The 15279-nt window shown below is 39.8% G+C and overlaps 1 protein-coding gene across 1 annotated transcript in view; it reads left to right on the forward strand.

The window, feature by feature from the left end:
• The first annotated feature begins 1679 nt into the window (after positions 1–1679).
• Positions 1680–15279, forward strand: part of LOC121582607 (tumor necrosis factor receptor superfamily member 10B-like) — a 38347-nt gene continuing 24747 nt past the window's right edge. The window contains exon 1 of the mRNA XM_045225093.1: positions 1680–1929. Coding sequence (XP_045081028.1) covers positions 1867–1929 — 63 coding nt within the window. The 5' untranslated portion in view covers positions 1680–1866. The remainder of the gene's footprint in view (positions 1930–15279) is intronic.

Genomic DNA, 15279 nt, shown 5'->3' on the forward strand with positions numbered 1-15279 from the left:
CAGACCCACTGCACTCAATTTTTTTCTCTCCCTCTAGGATTCAGTGAGGATTTCATTACTCAAGCCAAACATAAAGGCAGGGTGTGAGTAAACAGCATCTCTATGTGAAGACTGAGCTCACTGTTTATGCTCGCTAAGATGAGGGTTTCCAATGGCAAACCACAAGTATGAGTCAAGCCCAGAGTCAAACCTTCTGTAGTTTGATGGTTACACACAAGTCTCACTACAGTGGCACTTAAATGTTTTTCTACGGTGTTCCTTTTTACAACAGAGGTGAGTGATGGCCAGCCCACAGATAATTGTTTTAGTCAGAGACGTATAAGTGGAGGAGATCTCGGTTTGTACAGTGGGTGAAGGACAATCCCTTCACTCTCCACCACATATTTTGTTAATGGAGCATTTCCCTAGCATAGCTGGCATACCAGTTGTCAACATGTACCCAGACACCCTCATACAGATGCTGCTCAGCTCAGGCTATACTACATCCTACATACAGTAAGAATAGGGCCAATATAGTCTTGTTCACCATCTGTGTAAGTTATCATAGAGAGCCTAGCAAGGGAGGATGTCAATGTGACCAACAGTAACTCTGTAGACCTATTGCATCTAATCAACTACATTAGAAGTGAAGTTTAGAGCCTACATCATTCTAATCTTACCTACAGATGTGGTATTATCTGTGGAACTACAGCTAACTTGCATCTTGGGTTGCTTGACTAAGCCTTTATCTTAATTGACACCCAAAACACATGTCTAATGGGAGCCACACTTTCTCCAATGGTATTGAATTACACCATTACATTGTTACAATTACAACATTCTAGAGATGGGCTGAAGATCTACACTAAAGATGTTAAATTACTGTAAATGAAATGTCACTTCTTTTATTTCAGGGTCAAAAATACTCTACAGACGGATAAAAGGGAAGTTGGCCTATCTCATGAACTGACCTAGTAATTCCTAATTCTTTAGTCTTTACTTGAGTAAAGTCACAGGTTTGCTGATTGCACAATATCTGTGTTGCATCATTGTCTGGCACTGGCAGAATGGATCCTGTGATTTAAAGAATGCAGTCAAGTGTTGGAATTCCCCTGGGTGCAATAAATGGTTTACTCCTAATGAATCAGTTCATCTGAGAGCCATACATGCGGCTTATTCAGGTAAATTACCGTAGGTTCAGATAGAAATGTAGGCTATATGTAGTCACTGTCATGTGGCAATTGTGTCAACCCTACACTAAATGTTCTGAACAATTACAACACCTAAACATCCCCTCTTATACATTGTGTGCTGGTCTGGTTTAAAATAAATAAGACATCTTCTTCAGCCTACTTACAACATTGAGGTTATTGTAGAATTAATTATTGATAATGAACCTATTGCATATTAATTAATTTAATTTATCAATTCAACAGATTCATGATATATAATATTATAACCTAATATATTTAGCGAATCTTGTTGGATTGAATGAAAAAAATAACGTATACAAAATTTAGCAAATGTCCAACGTGTATCATATATTGTTTCTTTTTTGACAGTGATGTCTGCCTACTTCTAAATGTTGGGAGTTGCATAGTTTTTTCCACTCCAAATGAAGTTATGTGATTGGTCTACGGGCCGGGATGACGTCAATGAGTGTAGAGGATTTCTTTGAAAGAATTATGCCAGTGGTGGGACTGTCTCTTAAGTGTGAGTGCTTAAGACAAACGCCTCTTCAGAAAGTATCGCTTTTATAACTAAATACATGGAAACTACTGGATGGCTTACGTTTAAATTGCGGATTTTTTACTTAAAATGCTTTCTTTTTGCAAATAGTTGTGTTTGAAAGGAAGTTTTAGATTTCTTAACGAGGTTGAAGTTTGGATGATTGTCGCTGGAGTTTGGAGTTTCATGATGATCTTCAATCTGACGTTCATGAAATGTTCGGTAAGAAAATACATATTGTATTATATAGTATTCTATGTAGTTTTCTTATGTTTTGATAACACATCAAATGTGTGAGATGTGTATCACTATTCGAAAAGTGTGTAGCGGAGAATTGTAACATAGCCTCTATGTCCTATCAAGGCCACTTGGTTAATGTGATTCCTTGAAGTATGAACGATACAAAGTAACTTTTACTCCGGCTAAAATAGTAACCGATGGGCCCAATGCTATGCAGATTGAATACCTACCTTATTTAACCGTTGACAAACGAAGACTGACGTTTACCTGAACTTTACAACTTGCTCTCGTGTGAGGTGCCACGCTCGAGCGGCCGCTGCGCCGCAGACCCGACATGCAATAAGCTAGGCTACAGCAATATCAGCCGTCCATTCGATGACATTGATCTACTCCTTATTCATTCAACTATAACTTTAGGTGATCTCTCAAGTTGTAGCCCACTGCACTTGAACATCATTGCGTGATTAATGCTGCGCATTATCAGTGGTGTTTGTTTGTTTACTGGGAAACATTGTAACCATTCATGTACAGTATTGAGAGTTTAGACTGTAGGCTACTTAACTGTACATGTGTTGTATAATTTCGACCCCTTCCCCCATGACAACAGTCACCATCTGGTGCGGGATATGATCCCACCCTATTAATTCAGCACTGACTGTCTGGGACATTGGATCAAACCATTGCCTGGTTGGTTGGTCTCTACTCTAACAATTTGAACCACTGGCTAAATGCTTGTCATGATTTCATGATATGATTGTATGGCATTTTTCTATTGAATGTATAGGCTAGTTATTACCTTGATGTCAATGGGGGTACATCTACTTGTTAGTTTGTACCTACATTGTAATTACACCTCACTACAGTATAGCCTACTTGTCGATCAATACATGGTTTATCACCTCTTTACTTGAAGTTGAAGTATAAAGTATGTAGAACTCATGGTATGCAGAGAAACGTGCTCTGCAAAATATTACAGCTTTCAATAACCAGAATACAGTATTGTTGAAAAGGAATTTCAACTGTCCTAGATCCCTAAGTCACAGACAGACAGACAGACAGACAGACATGCACACACACATGCCTATATATTTAATAGAGTCGTAGCAAGTCCTGCCAATGTAAAGTTTATTCCACACAGAAAGGGCCATTCAGTGCTGTGCTGTTGTTTTTTCCAGCCGTGCAGCACCAAAACCTGATGCTATAAATATGGCCTCAGTAAAACCTGAAACACTTCACCTCGGATAAAAGACCCTTTGGGTTTGCCACGAAATATACTGTATAAGAAATTCATAGAAATAAATATGTTGGGATTGTTTTTCAATGCGTGACTAACTGAAATAACAACCAATTTGTGAGTAATTTTCATGGAAATACCATTCAATCAGATACATTTATTTCCACGTTGGTGGTATTTTCTCTATTGTTGTCAATTGGTTAAATTGATTGATTGGGTACGGTTAGGCTACATAAAAGGCTTTTCCATCTCTAAACTGCAAATTCTCCAGTGTTAAATCAACACTGACAGTGTTACATTTAACATTGGTCCAGTGTCTATACGGGTCCACACTTTTCAGTGTTAAATTAACACACTGCTGAGTGTTAAGCCATATTTGCACATTTCCCAGAGTGCCTTGCCTTTTGAGTGAATTGTAGCGTTAACGATCATTACTGTATTGGTTAGTGACCAGAGTATGTGAGCGGAACGAGAAGCGGAGCGTGGAGTGTGATTCCCAAAGGCTGGAGCCCGCTCCAATTTCGCTCCAGTAGCACTGACTTCACGAGCTCAGGGCATGTCCGCCCCAGCATGCATTTGCAGTCTACTTGTGTGCTGCTATAGCCCCTTGCTTTAGTTACTGTCATGGAGTTTGCTAAATATTTTCATAAAGAAACTGATAAAACACACAGGTGCTAAATCGAGGTGACTTACAAAGTTGAGGACCAAGAGCAAGAGAGGCAGTGCGGTGATTTAGTGTCCACAACTAAAGAATCATTGTGGAATCTGAAAAGACACGTATCCCAAAAGCATGCTACATGCACATGCTAAAAGAAAGGAATGAGGTGGGTAGATAACTAAGTGTGTCATTGTTGGGAAGACTAAAATATGAGTCAACTAAAGCAGTGGTCACCAACCTTTTCTGAGTCAAGATCACTTTCTGAGTCAAAATGCAAGCCGAGTTCTACCGCTCTGATTTTTGTTAAACATGACTTAAAAAACATTAACCAATTAAAAACAGTTCTGTAGCAATGAGTTTTGTGCCATAGGCTACAGGCCCAATACATTATCACTGCTTATACTGCTTACTCCGCTCCTTCTCGTCCCGCTGCGTCTTCCATTATTTCCAAGGTAATGTACAGAATGTCAGCGTTTATCCCTTACATATCAGCCTGGTCTCATAGACTAGACGTAACATAGTAAATGTAAATCCGGGACACTCAAATTATTATGATATTTTACGTTTGGTATGGTTACATAAGAACAGGGGTGAAAGTAAGGTGGTACGCAAAATAAATAGTGGGGGTACGCCAATTATATGGATCAGACATCATTTTTATTGATCTGTTTGTCAGTGTCAGCAGAGTAGGCTACCCTGTAATTTTTGTAGTATAAAAAAAAACAAAGGCGTGCATGCACCTGGGTGTCCCGTACCGGTAAGAAATTAAATCTAATTTCACCACTGCATAAGACAGATGGTTACTTAAGGCAAAAACGAAAAAGGTGGTTGGTCAGGGTGGATGGGTGGGCGTATAACTCGAACGTCTAACAACCCAAAGGTTGCTAGTTCGAATCTCGTCACGGACAACTTTAGGATTTTAGCTAATTAGCAACTACTTACTACTTTGCAACTACAGTGAGGGAAAAAAGTATTTGATCACCTGCTGATTTTGTACGTTTGCCCACTGACAAAGAAATGATCAGTCTATAATTTTAATGGTAGGTTTATTTGAACAGTGAGAGACAGAATAACAACAACAAAATCCAGAGAAACGCATGTCAAAAATGTTATAAATTGATTTGCATTTTAATGAGGGAAATAAGTATTTGACCCCTCTGCAAAACATGACTTAGTACTTGGTGGCAAAACCCTTGTTGGCAATCAGAGGTCAGACGTTTCTTGTAGTTGGCCACCAGGTTTGCACACATCTAAGGAGGGATTTTGTTCCACTCCCCTTTGCAGATCTTCTCCAAGTCATTAAGGTTTCGAGGCTGACGTTTGGCAACTCGAACCTTCAGCTCCCTCCACAGATTTTCTATGGGATTAAGGTCTGGAGACTGGCTAGGCCACTCCAGGACCTTAATGTGCTTCTTCTTGAGCCACTCCTTTGTTGCCTTGGCCGTGTGTTTTGGGTCATTGTCATGCTGGAATACCCATCCACGACCCATTTTCAATGCCCTGGCTGAGTGAAGGAGGTTGTCACCCAAGATTTGACGGTACATGGCCCCGTCCATCGTCCCTTTGATGAGGTGAAGTTGTCCTGTCCCCTTAGCAGAAAATTACCCCCAAAGCATAATGTTTCCACCTCCATGTTTGACGGTGGGGATGGTGTTCTTGGGGTCATAGGCAGCATTCCTCCTCCTCCAAACACAGCGAGTTGAGTTGATGCCAAAGAGCTCCATTTTGGTCTCATCTGCCCACAACACTTTCACCCAGTTCTCCTCTGAATCATTCAGATGTTCATTGGTAAACTTCAGACGGGCATGTATATGTGCTTTCTTGAGCAGGGGGACCTTGCGGGCACTGCAGGATTTCAGTCCTTCACGGCGTAGTGTGTTACCAATTGTTTTCTTGGTCCCAGCTGCTTTGAGATCATTGACAAGATCCTCCCGTGTAGTTCTGGGCTGATTCCTCACCGTTCTCATGATCATTGCAACTCCACGAGGTGAGATCTTGCATGGAGCCCCAGGCCGAGGGAGATTGACAGTTATTTTGTGTTTCTTCCATTTGCGAATAATCACACCAACTGTTGTCACCTTCTCACCAAGCTGCTTGGCGTAACCCATTCCAGCCTCGTGTAGGTCTACAATCTTGTCCCTGACATCCTTGGAGAGCTCTTTGGTCTTGGCCATGGTGGAGAGTTTGGAATCTGATTGATTGATTGTTTCTGTGGACAGGTGTCTTCTATACAGGTAACAAGCTGAGATTAGGAGCACTCCCTTTAAGAGTGTGCTCCTAATCTCAGCTCGCTACCTGTATAAAAGACACCTGGGAGCCAGAAATCTTTCTGATTGAGAGGGGGTCAAATGCTTATTTCCCTAATTAAAATGCAAATCAATTTATAACATTTTTGACATGCGTTTTTCTGAATTTATTTGTTGTTATTCTGTCTCTCACTGTTCAAATAAACCTACCATTAAAATCATAGACTGATCATTTCTTTGTCAGTGTGCAAACGCACAAAATCAGCAGGGGATCAAATACTTTTTTCCCTCACTGTAGAATGTTAGCTAACCCTTCCCCTAACCTTAACCTAACTCCTAAACTTAACCCTAATCTTAACCCTAACCTAGCCAGCTAGTAAACGTTAGCGACCTAGCTAGAATTCGTAACATACTGTAACGTAGACGCAGGGAGTCAGGAACCAAGTGCAGTGTGAGTTTAATGATAACGAACGTGGGACGAATACAAAACAAGAGAAGCGTCTAACAAGGAAACATAAACAATACATCTGATGACTGACAGAACAGAGTGCTAGATAAATGGTAAGTAATCAAGGTAGTAATAAAGTCCAGGTGTGACTGATGATGGGGTGCATGTGTGCGTAAGGATGGTTGCCAGGTGTGCGTAATGAGGGGTTGCCAGGAAATATTGCACATTTTGCTAATTCTCAACATATTGTAAGTTTTGCAAATTCGTAACATATAATAAGAATTGTAATTCGTAACATATCATACAAAATGGTTGATGGACATCCGCAAATGAATAAATACCATACGAGTGTCTCAGATTTACTTACAGAATAATACGAAATGCTCTGAGACCAGGTTGTACTATGGCTATGTTTGAATTGGCCTGCCGATGTTGTTCTTCTCAAACCATTTTGAAATTATATATTTTCAAATTAGGTAAATGATCACACTAGTAATAGATAGTTTGTTGTATTACTTGTGAGGCACAGCTAAGTGAGCATAATAATTCGCTTTTTATTTTTTGATGGCCTGCAAAATGTAAAAAAATGTTTGCTTTTCTTTCAAAAACAAGGACATTTCTAAGTGACCCCAAACTTTTGAACGGTAATGTACGTTTCTAATTTTGTCAGAAAGTTATTTTCATTGCAAGTTAAAGCGTACTGTTAGCTAGATAGCTAATGTTAGCTGGCTGGCTCGCTAGCTAACGTTACGTGTATGATCTGTGTAGTAATATTATTCATATCTCAGAAAGCCATTTGCAATGCTAGTTATAGCCTAATGTTAGCTAGCTAGCTAACATTGAACCTAGTTGATTAGCCTTAGCTACCTGCAGATTCATGCATGATAGTAAAATTATGACTTGAGATTATGGTTCATTGTTTAGCTAGCTAGCTACATGTCTAAACAAAAGACTCCAATATGCAAGTAACCATTTCACTGTACCATTTACACCTTCTGTAGCCTGTGCAAGTGACAAATAAATATTGATTTTATTTGATATAGTGTGTGTTTACCAGAGACGGTAATGTGAAGAACAACAAATCAAATTAATATATAACGTTCATTCTACAATCCTCCAGTAAAATGCCCTGCTTTTATTTTGTCACACTCACAATCGCAAGCCATTTTCTGTAATTAGCTCGCCATTAACTTGTAAATAATTATGTTGTTATGAGTTTATTTTCCTGTAATAATTAATGCAAATTAGCTAAGTTAAGATGTTGTCAGCTATGATAGGGCCATTATTTGAACTGGCTAGCCAGCTAACTTAACATTAGTTAGCTAGCTAACAAGCCATAAACGAACCAAAATATTGTTTTGAGAGTTGTTTGTAGTTGCCTGGTTTGCTAGATTGACATACAATATACTCAATTCATTTTTAAACGGATGGGTTTATTGGTGTTAAAATACACCAGTTATGCTATTTTGGACCACCAGGATGCTGATGTCATGCAGCCTGTCATTTTTGTGTTTATATTTTTTCATAACAACAACAAGTTTGATGGCGGGTGACAATAGAATGTTCATGATGTTACTGCGACAACTGTCTACAGACATGTTGATAGACGTAGTATAAACCAGCCTTTAGTCTTGCAATCTTTGTTTGTTTAGTAAACTACCGTACTCACTCTGTTTAGCATATGGCCTCACGTGAATCCTTAAAGAGATGGGTGGGGCTAAGGCTTAAGAGGGTGTGAACGATGCTGAATGGGTGTAGACAAAGAAGAGCTCTCCAGTAGGTGTACCAAAACATTCAAGGGCCATTTTCTCAAAAGTGGGGTTACAAGTTTATTACATTTACATTTTAGTCATTTAGCAGACACTCTTATCCAGAGCGACTCACAGTTAGTGCATACATAATTGTTTTATACTGGCCCCCCGTGGGAATCAAACCCACAACCCTGGCGTTGCAAACGCCATGCTTTACCAACTGAGCTACATCCCTGCCGGCCATTCCCTCCCCTACCCTGGATGAATTGTGTGCCGCCCCATGGGTCTCCCGGTCGCAGTTGGCTACGACAGAGCCTGGATTTGAACCAGGATCTCTAGTGGCACAGCTAGCACTGCAATGCAGTGCCTTAGACCACTGCGCCACTTGGGAGGTTCATTAACTTTTGGGAGGTTTATCAACTTTCAAAGCAGAATTACTTTCCCATTGTCCCTCAACTGTAGAGTATGATATACCATTTTCTAGCTCTGAGTCTCCCTTTCCCTTTTCTTTTTCAACTTTTATCCAATGTAAAAAACACCATTTCAAATTTCGCTGCAGATCGAGCCGGTCGGTCACATTTCAGTAACGGGTGCAATAAGTTCAAGTAACAGATTGAATTAGGGTAACAAAATAAATGTTATTTAAATTTGAGTAGCATAAGATTAATTAGTCAATGTACATGTAAAAACAATTCAAAAAAATCGACCGGTAATAGAGCATGCTGGGAAATATGATAATGATGGTCGTGGTTTTGGTTTAATACTGGTTATTAACACCAACACTGGGGTTCTTTTACACCACTGAGTGTTAATTCAATGGTCCAATATAGCCGTTTTTTTATCTCAATATCAAATCATTTCTGGGTACAATTAAGTACCTTACTGTGATTGTTTTCAATTAAAATGGTCAAAAGTAGCTTCTTAGCAAAGAGCAATTTCTCAAGCAAGAATTTATCTAGGACTGTCTGGGAGTTGTCTGAGTGGGAAGGGGAAAACTGAAAACGATCTGTTATTGGCAGAGAGGTTTCACATTTTCATTCTTATTGGTCTATTAACTAATTTACTGCATGGAGTTGTCACCATGGAAAGGCCAAAGCTCCATCCCACCAAAACAGGCTGAAATTTCAGTCTTTTCAAACAGCTCTAAAAGGGCATTATCATAATTTTCACAATTTCACAGTATTATTCCAACTGCGTAGTGTGGAAATATGTATACATAAAACACAGGAAAATCACGTTGTTGACTGCACTGGGCCTTCAACACGTACAGATGTAATTGAACACCTGAATCAACACTAGAAATGTTACACTGAAAAATCAACACTAGGTAACACTGGGCAATTTGCTGTGTACAATCCAGCACCAGAGGTTGTTTTGGACTGAGTAGCCTAATCACCAGATCCAAGTTTGTAGTCATGCATTGTTCCGCTACTTAGACCAAATTACTTCTCTCTCTGGGGTGGCGATGTCATTGTTTATCTCTTCTGTAAACAACAGAAACTTCTGGAGTCTTCTCGCCGGTCAATGCTTGTTGCTAGGGGACTGCGAGTAGACTTTCAACCCCCCTAATCGAGCGGACTTTCAACTCCCCCTAATGGTCCCCCCTCCACCCCATTGCAAATGGCTGCAGTGTACGTGCCTGTCTCTTCAGTACATTTCCTGTGTAGAAAATACACAGATTTACAGATTATTAGTGGCATCAATCTAGTCATGCCCAGCCCGCACTCATTTACACTAGATGTTATCTGTGGTTTGGTTTACTTTACTACTGGGTGTGGCTTCACACAGGAAATCACTCTCTATCTCTATGGGCAACAAAGGAAAAGACAACCATCAGGGAGGCCTACTACTTCTATATTAGTAGAAGTACAAGTTCAACAGTGTGGCTATGGATAGGATCCACTATTGGTCACCAAAGTGATTGTTTCTGCTACTTCATGCTATGTATGATTCACAATTAAAAGTCAGATGGAAAACATATAGTTTAAAACTGTAGAACTTTAGAATATGTCTCTTATATGATACTGTCTTTTAGAATACTGTCTCAAAATACAAAACATGGTACAGTGAAATGAAAGAGTACCAGGCTGGCACCTCTTACATTCCACTGCGAGCACTGGCGTTGATAGAGTAGAGAAGTCACATGCAGACTACAGCCTACAGTATGATGCAACCCCAGTGCAAGCGTTGTAATCAGAGGGCAGGTTGTCAGTCTGGTGGTTACACTCACTCACACGTCTGTCTGATCGGTTGTCATTTAGAGTTCATATCAAACCTCAGAACGTAAAAGGAAGAATGTGGGGGAAAGCTGTGATCGTGTTAACATTTTTCACTCTATAATTTTCATCACCAAGGACCAGAACAAAAGGAGTGGCGTTTTTAAGATGTATGTCATCTTTGAATCACACCTGTTACTGTAATTTCCTCAGTGAAAAGGATTGATAAGGATATCTAAAGCACTTACAGCCCATGACCAACACTTGTTTACCATATGACGTCATGTGGTGACCAAGTTATACTGGAAATACACCTGTTGCCAACACCTTATGAGAGAGAGAGAGAGAGAGAGAGAGAGAGAGAGAGAGAGAGAGAGAGAGAGAGAGAGAGAGAGAGAGAGAGAGAGAGAGAGAGAGAGAGAGAGAGAGAGAGAGAGAGAGAGAGATGTTTGATGCAGTTGTTTTCCAGCAATTTTCTGAAGATGACCTCTTAATCATGGAACACAGATAGTGAACCTTGTACTTTATTTCATGGTACACCAGTTACTAGGTATTTACTAACAAATGACCTAGTAAAATGGTAACTACATAGTAATAACATATTAACTACATGGTTGTTTCTTTGAGATTCATTAACCTCTTATAGCGCAGTGATTTACTTTGAAAATAATGCATTTCACTGACTGTACTAGTTCAACTAAAGTCCATTCAAGAAAACTCAGACAGTTTGTGATGTCTGAATTATCACCAGTCTGAACATCCGGAACACTACCTGGGAGGGAATATCCTATCATTGACAGTTGCCACACTTCTGTGTGAAATTTGAGTTAAAACTGTCTCAAAGGTGTCTCGCAACCCTGCCAAGTTCTATGTATTTTTCCCTCCCAGATCTTAGACAAAATAACGCTAAAATGTTCAGAGGATGTTGAACGCGCCCCAACCTTTGTCCATAGGGTGGGATAGTGTTTACAAAGACATAAATCACACTTTGAGATGGTCACTTAGGCCCTATAGATCTGTTGGACCAGACACACAGTCTGAATTTTTTCTCTGATGTGTTTATGGAGAAGGCTATAAACTATCCAGGGGCTTCAAATAGCTTTTTATTTGGAGACACCCAGTTATGGCGCTAATGTGATTGTCTTTGGAACAAGGTAATGGACTCTCTAAAGAGACTTGTGTGTGAGTCACTCTTCTCTTTCTCTCCGGCTTCCCTTCTTTCTCTCTATTTCTCTCCACACCTTCAACAGCCTACCTATAGCCATGTCATTCCTTTCTAACTCGGTCAAATTCCATACATGGGTTAAAATGAACTTAACTCTGCTATAAACGTTAAACTCGATCTAATAGGTGGCATTAAGTTGGCCATCTACAGTGTTACGGTGAAGCTAGTTTCACAGAAGGTCCATCTAGGGCTGGGCGATATGGCCTAAAAATCATATCTCAATTTTTTTTGTTCACGATATATATATATTTTTCTAAATAAGCGTTGTTGTACAATTAACTTGTGAAGTTATACCTAGGCTAAATATCAGCTTTCCACAACCATAAGACCCACTAATAATTTATATTTTATAAAAATAGTTTAACCTGCTTTTTTTTTGCAATAATCAGTGATCTAGCTTTCAAGTCTGTCTATGAAAATGCCCTTTTTTGTTACAAATGTAACTAGAACCATGCTTAATGCACATGTACTAATAATGACTAACTTCTTGTAGCGGGCGTTAGGCTATAGAAAATTAACACCGGTCTCATCAACAATCTCTCAAGCCCACGTGCTAGTGATTAGCCAACTAATCTTTATATTTCAAGTTTAGCCAACTTGGATCTATTTGCTAGCTGACAAGGTTGAACAGTTGAATTGTTATGAACACACCCTTCTGTCTGTCTAGAACTGTTTGAAAAGCATGTTAGCCTGTCCACTTTGTTCAAAGGTTGAAATCAAGTGGCCTACCTTATTTCTCAGAGTGAGAACGAGTTGCCAATTCCTTATATAATTGTGTTTTATGCTTATTGAACATTTATAAAACACAGACTAGACAGCTAGTATAACAGTCTTTGGCTAAAATGCTGATAGCGGTATGTGGTACCCCAATTCCACGCCCGACAAACTGAGCATTCATTTTCCAGAATCAAAGTTAATTGATACTCTAGTTTTAGTAGTGTCTGCTCTGCGCGCAATTTGAGTAGTTGAGACATAAGAAGGGTATCGTTAGAAAAGTTAACTCCTCTATTACAGTAAAATAATGTCTCAATGTGTTTTGGTGTCCATATGACCGATTCTGTTGGACCAAACCTCAAATGCAAATAGCGAGTTGAAACCGCTTGTCAGAGAGGAAGATGTGATCTTTCAACTTTGTTGGTGTGAGATGACAGGGGAGGGGCTTGGTGTGTGTATAAACCATAGAGGAAGCGGTTTCACTCTCGCTAAAATCTGTCCAAAATAGGCCCAATGCGTTTCTATGGACTTATTTTGCACCTAAACTTGTCGCCTGCCTTCCCACCTTTGGGACAACGACTCCCATTGTTAGGGCGGAGACGTGCATCTTGTAATTAGATACAGATCTCTGGTGTAAATGGGGAGGTGCACACAGAGGAGCAAAGGAGACGAGACCAAAAGTACAACATGAGAACAAGCAGACATAAACGCTCATAAAGAAAAATAACAAAACCTTGATTCTTGCGATACAGAAATTTGAAATATCGTGCAAAAACATACATTCGAATCAATCAAAATAATTCAATATATCACCCAGCCCTAGGTCAAACTCTTAGTTAACAACAGGATGATTTTGAAAGGACCTTTAAAGGTCAATCAATGTTTTTGTGTAAAGCCACGCAACAATAAACCTCACAGAATTCCCCTTTGCCCCCAACTCCCTCCACACACATGCATGCCCATACTGGTACGCACACTGGATGTGTTGAAACATAAAGAGTAGGTAACTAAAGGACACCTGTTTCAGTCTCCTTACCACAGCTCTTAGATATTTCAGCCCACTTCTTTCTCACACTTCATCAAGGCACTAAGTGGTCACTATAGCCAGTCGTGTCACCAACCACAAGTGTTTGACTTTGAGCAGGAAATTCACAAAGGTTGTTGTCTACCTCTTGTACGAAGGTAAAAGCCAACTAACCTAACCTGTCACACACTGTAACCCAGTGTCACACACACACACACACAATGCATACGCTGTGCTATGGCACAGTAATCAGTGAACCCTACTCCCATGAGGAAACTGAGTGTGTGTGTCTTGGAGCCGTGGCTTCCCTGAGTTAAAAATAACTGCCAGAGCGGATACGACCCAGTGGCTCTCGGCCCGGGCCAGGCCTGGACTAGGAGGACTAGGACTGGCCATTGAGAGAGTGCAGAGTGGAGCTGAACCCGTCATGAAGCCTCTGCATTGTCTGGGCCTTCCTGTACACCCTGGGAGGAGGGGGACGCACCGTTTCACACGCTCCCTACTGATACACTGTGTGTGTGTGTCTACATGCGCGTCTGACTGTGGATACTGTATGTGTGGCATTGTATTTCAATGGCATCGTGTCGTGTATATGTTTGCATAATGTGTGTGTTTGTGCGACTGTGCATGCTTATGTGTTTTGTGATTATTGGGGGATTTATGTACTGTACTGTATTTGTCTGTATTTGTCTGTGCAGTATATAACATAAAGCCACACACTCTCAACCCCCACATATATCTTAATGTTATGCGTGAGTGTCTGATAAAGAATGCAGTTATGGTGGGTCAGTGACTTGTTGGTAATGGTACAAGCTGTGATGTACCATACCCCAGACCCCTACCACAGAAGAGGTATGCGTACTGTATACAGCATGTCACTCTGGTTTATTACTGAAAGACATATATAACCAGAGCATGTCTTCTCCTCCCAGCTTCAAAAGAAAAGTGGGATTTATCTCTCTTTAGTAGAAGAACAGTTTACTTGTCAGGGTTATCTATGTGGGTTTGAATGGTCAAGTATCTAGTTTGGACTTACTCAAGAGTAATATGAGTCACTTTAACACACTTTCACATTGAGGAATTTCCTGATTTAAAGGAGTAGAGAAAGTAAACTAAAAGAGTTGTGTGTCATCAAAACATCAAAGGATGCATTTCAAAATGATACACTGCCATGAGGAATGTTGCTAGGATATGGGTGCACACTATCAGTTAGACATGTAATGATATACAGTATTGTACATTAGGCTACAGGGCAGTGTTTTTTCTAATGGTATTGAAGGTTACCTAATATTTACATGGATATACAGGTATGGAAAAAAAGAGAGTGCAAGGGTCTGAACAGACTAATAACAAGACAAGTTGTGGTTTATATCTTGAATAACAGTCAAACTGAAAACCTAAAACAAAAAACAAGTACCTTGTTTTTTTGTTGTTGCCTTTCAGTTTTTGGCTTTCAGTAATTCAAGATGCAAACCACAATGTGTCTTGTTCCGAGTCGGGTATTTTGGAATCTCTTAGGGATGAGTGAGATGAGTAATACTTGAATGTTGCCTTGTGAAGAGTTTGACCTGTAATAAACAGTGCCTTCAGAAAGTATTCACATCCCTTGACTTTCTCCACATTTTGTTGTGTTACAGCCTGAATTTAAAATGGATTAAATTGAGATTTTGTGTCACTGATCTACACACAACAATACCCCATTATGTCAAAGTGGATTTTTTTATTTAATGTGTACAAATTAATTTAAAATGAAAAGCTGAAATGTCTTGAGTCAATAAGTATTCAACCCCTTTGTTATGGCAAGCGTAAATACACT

This window comes from Coregonus clupeaformis, chromosome 15 (assembly GCF_020615455.1).
Source record: "Coregonus clupeaformis isolate EN_2021a chromosome 15, ASM2061545v1, whole genome shotgun sequence".
In the NCBI taxonomy this organism is placed as follows: Eukaryota; Metazoa; Chordata; class Actinopteri; order Salmoniformes; family Salmonidae; genus Coregonus; species Coregonus clupeaformis.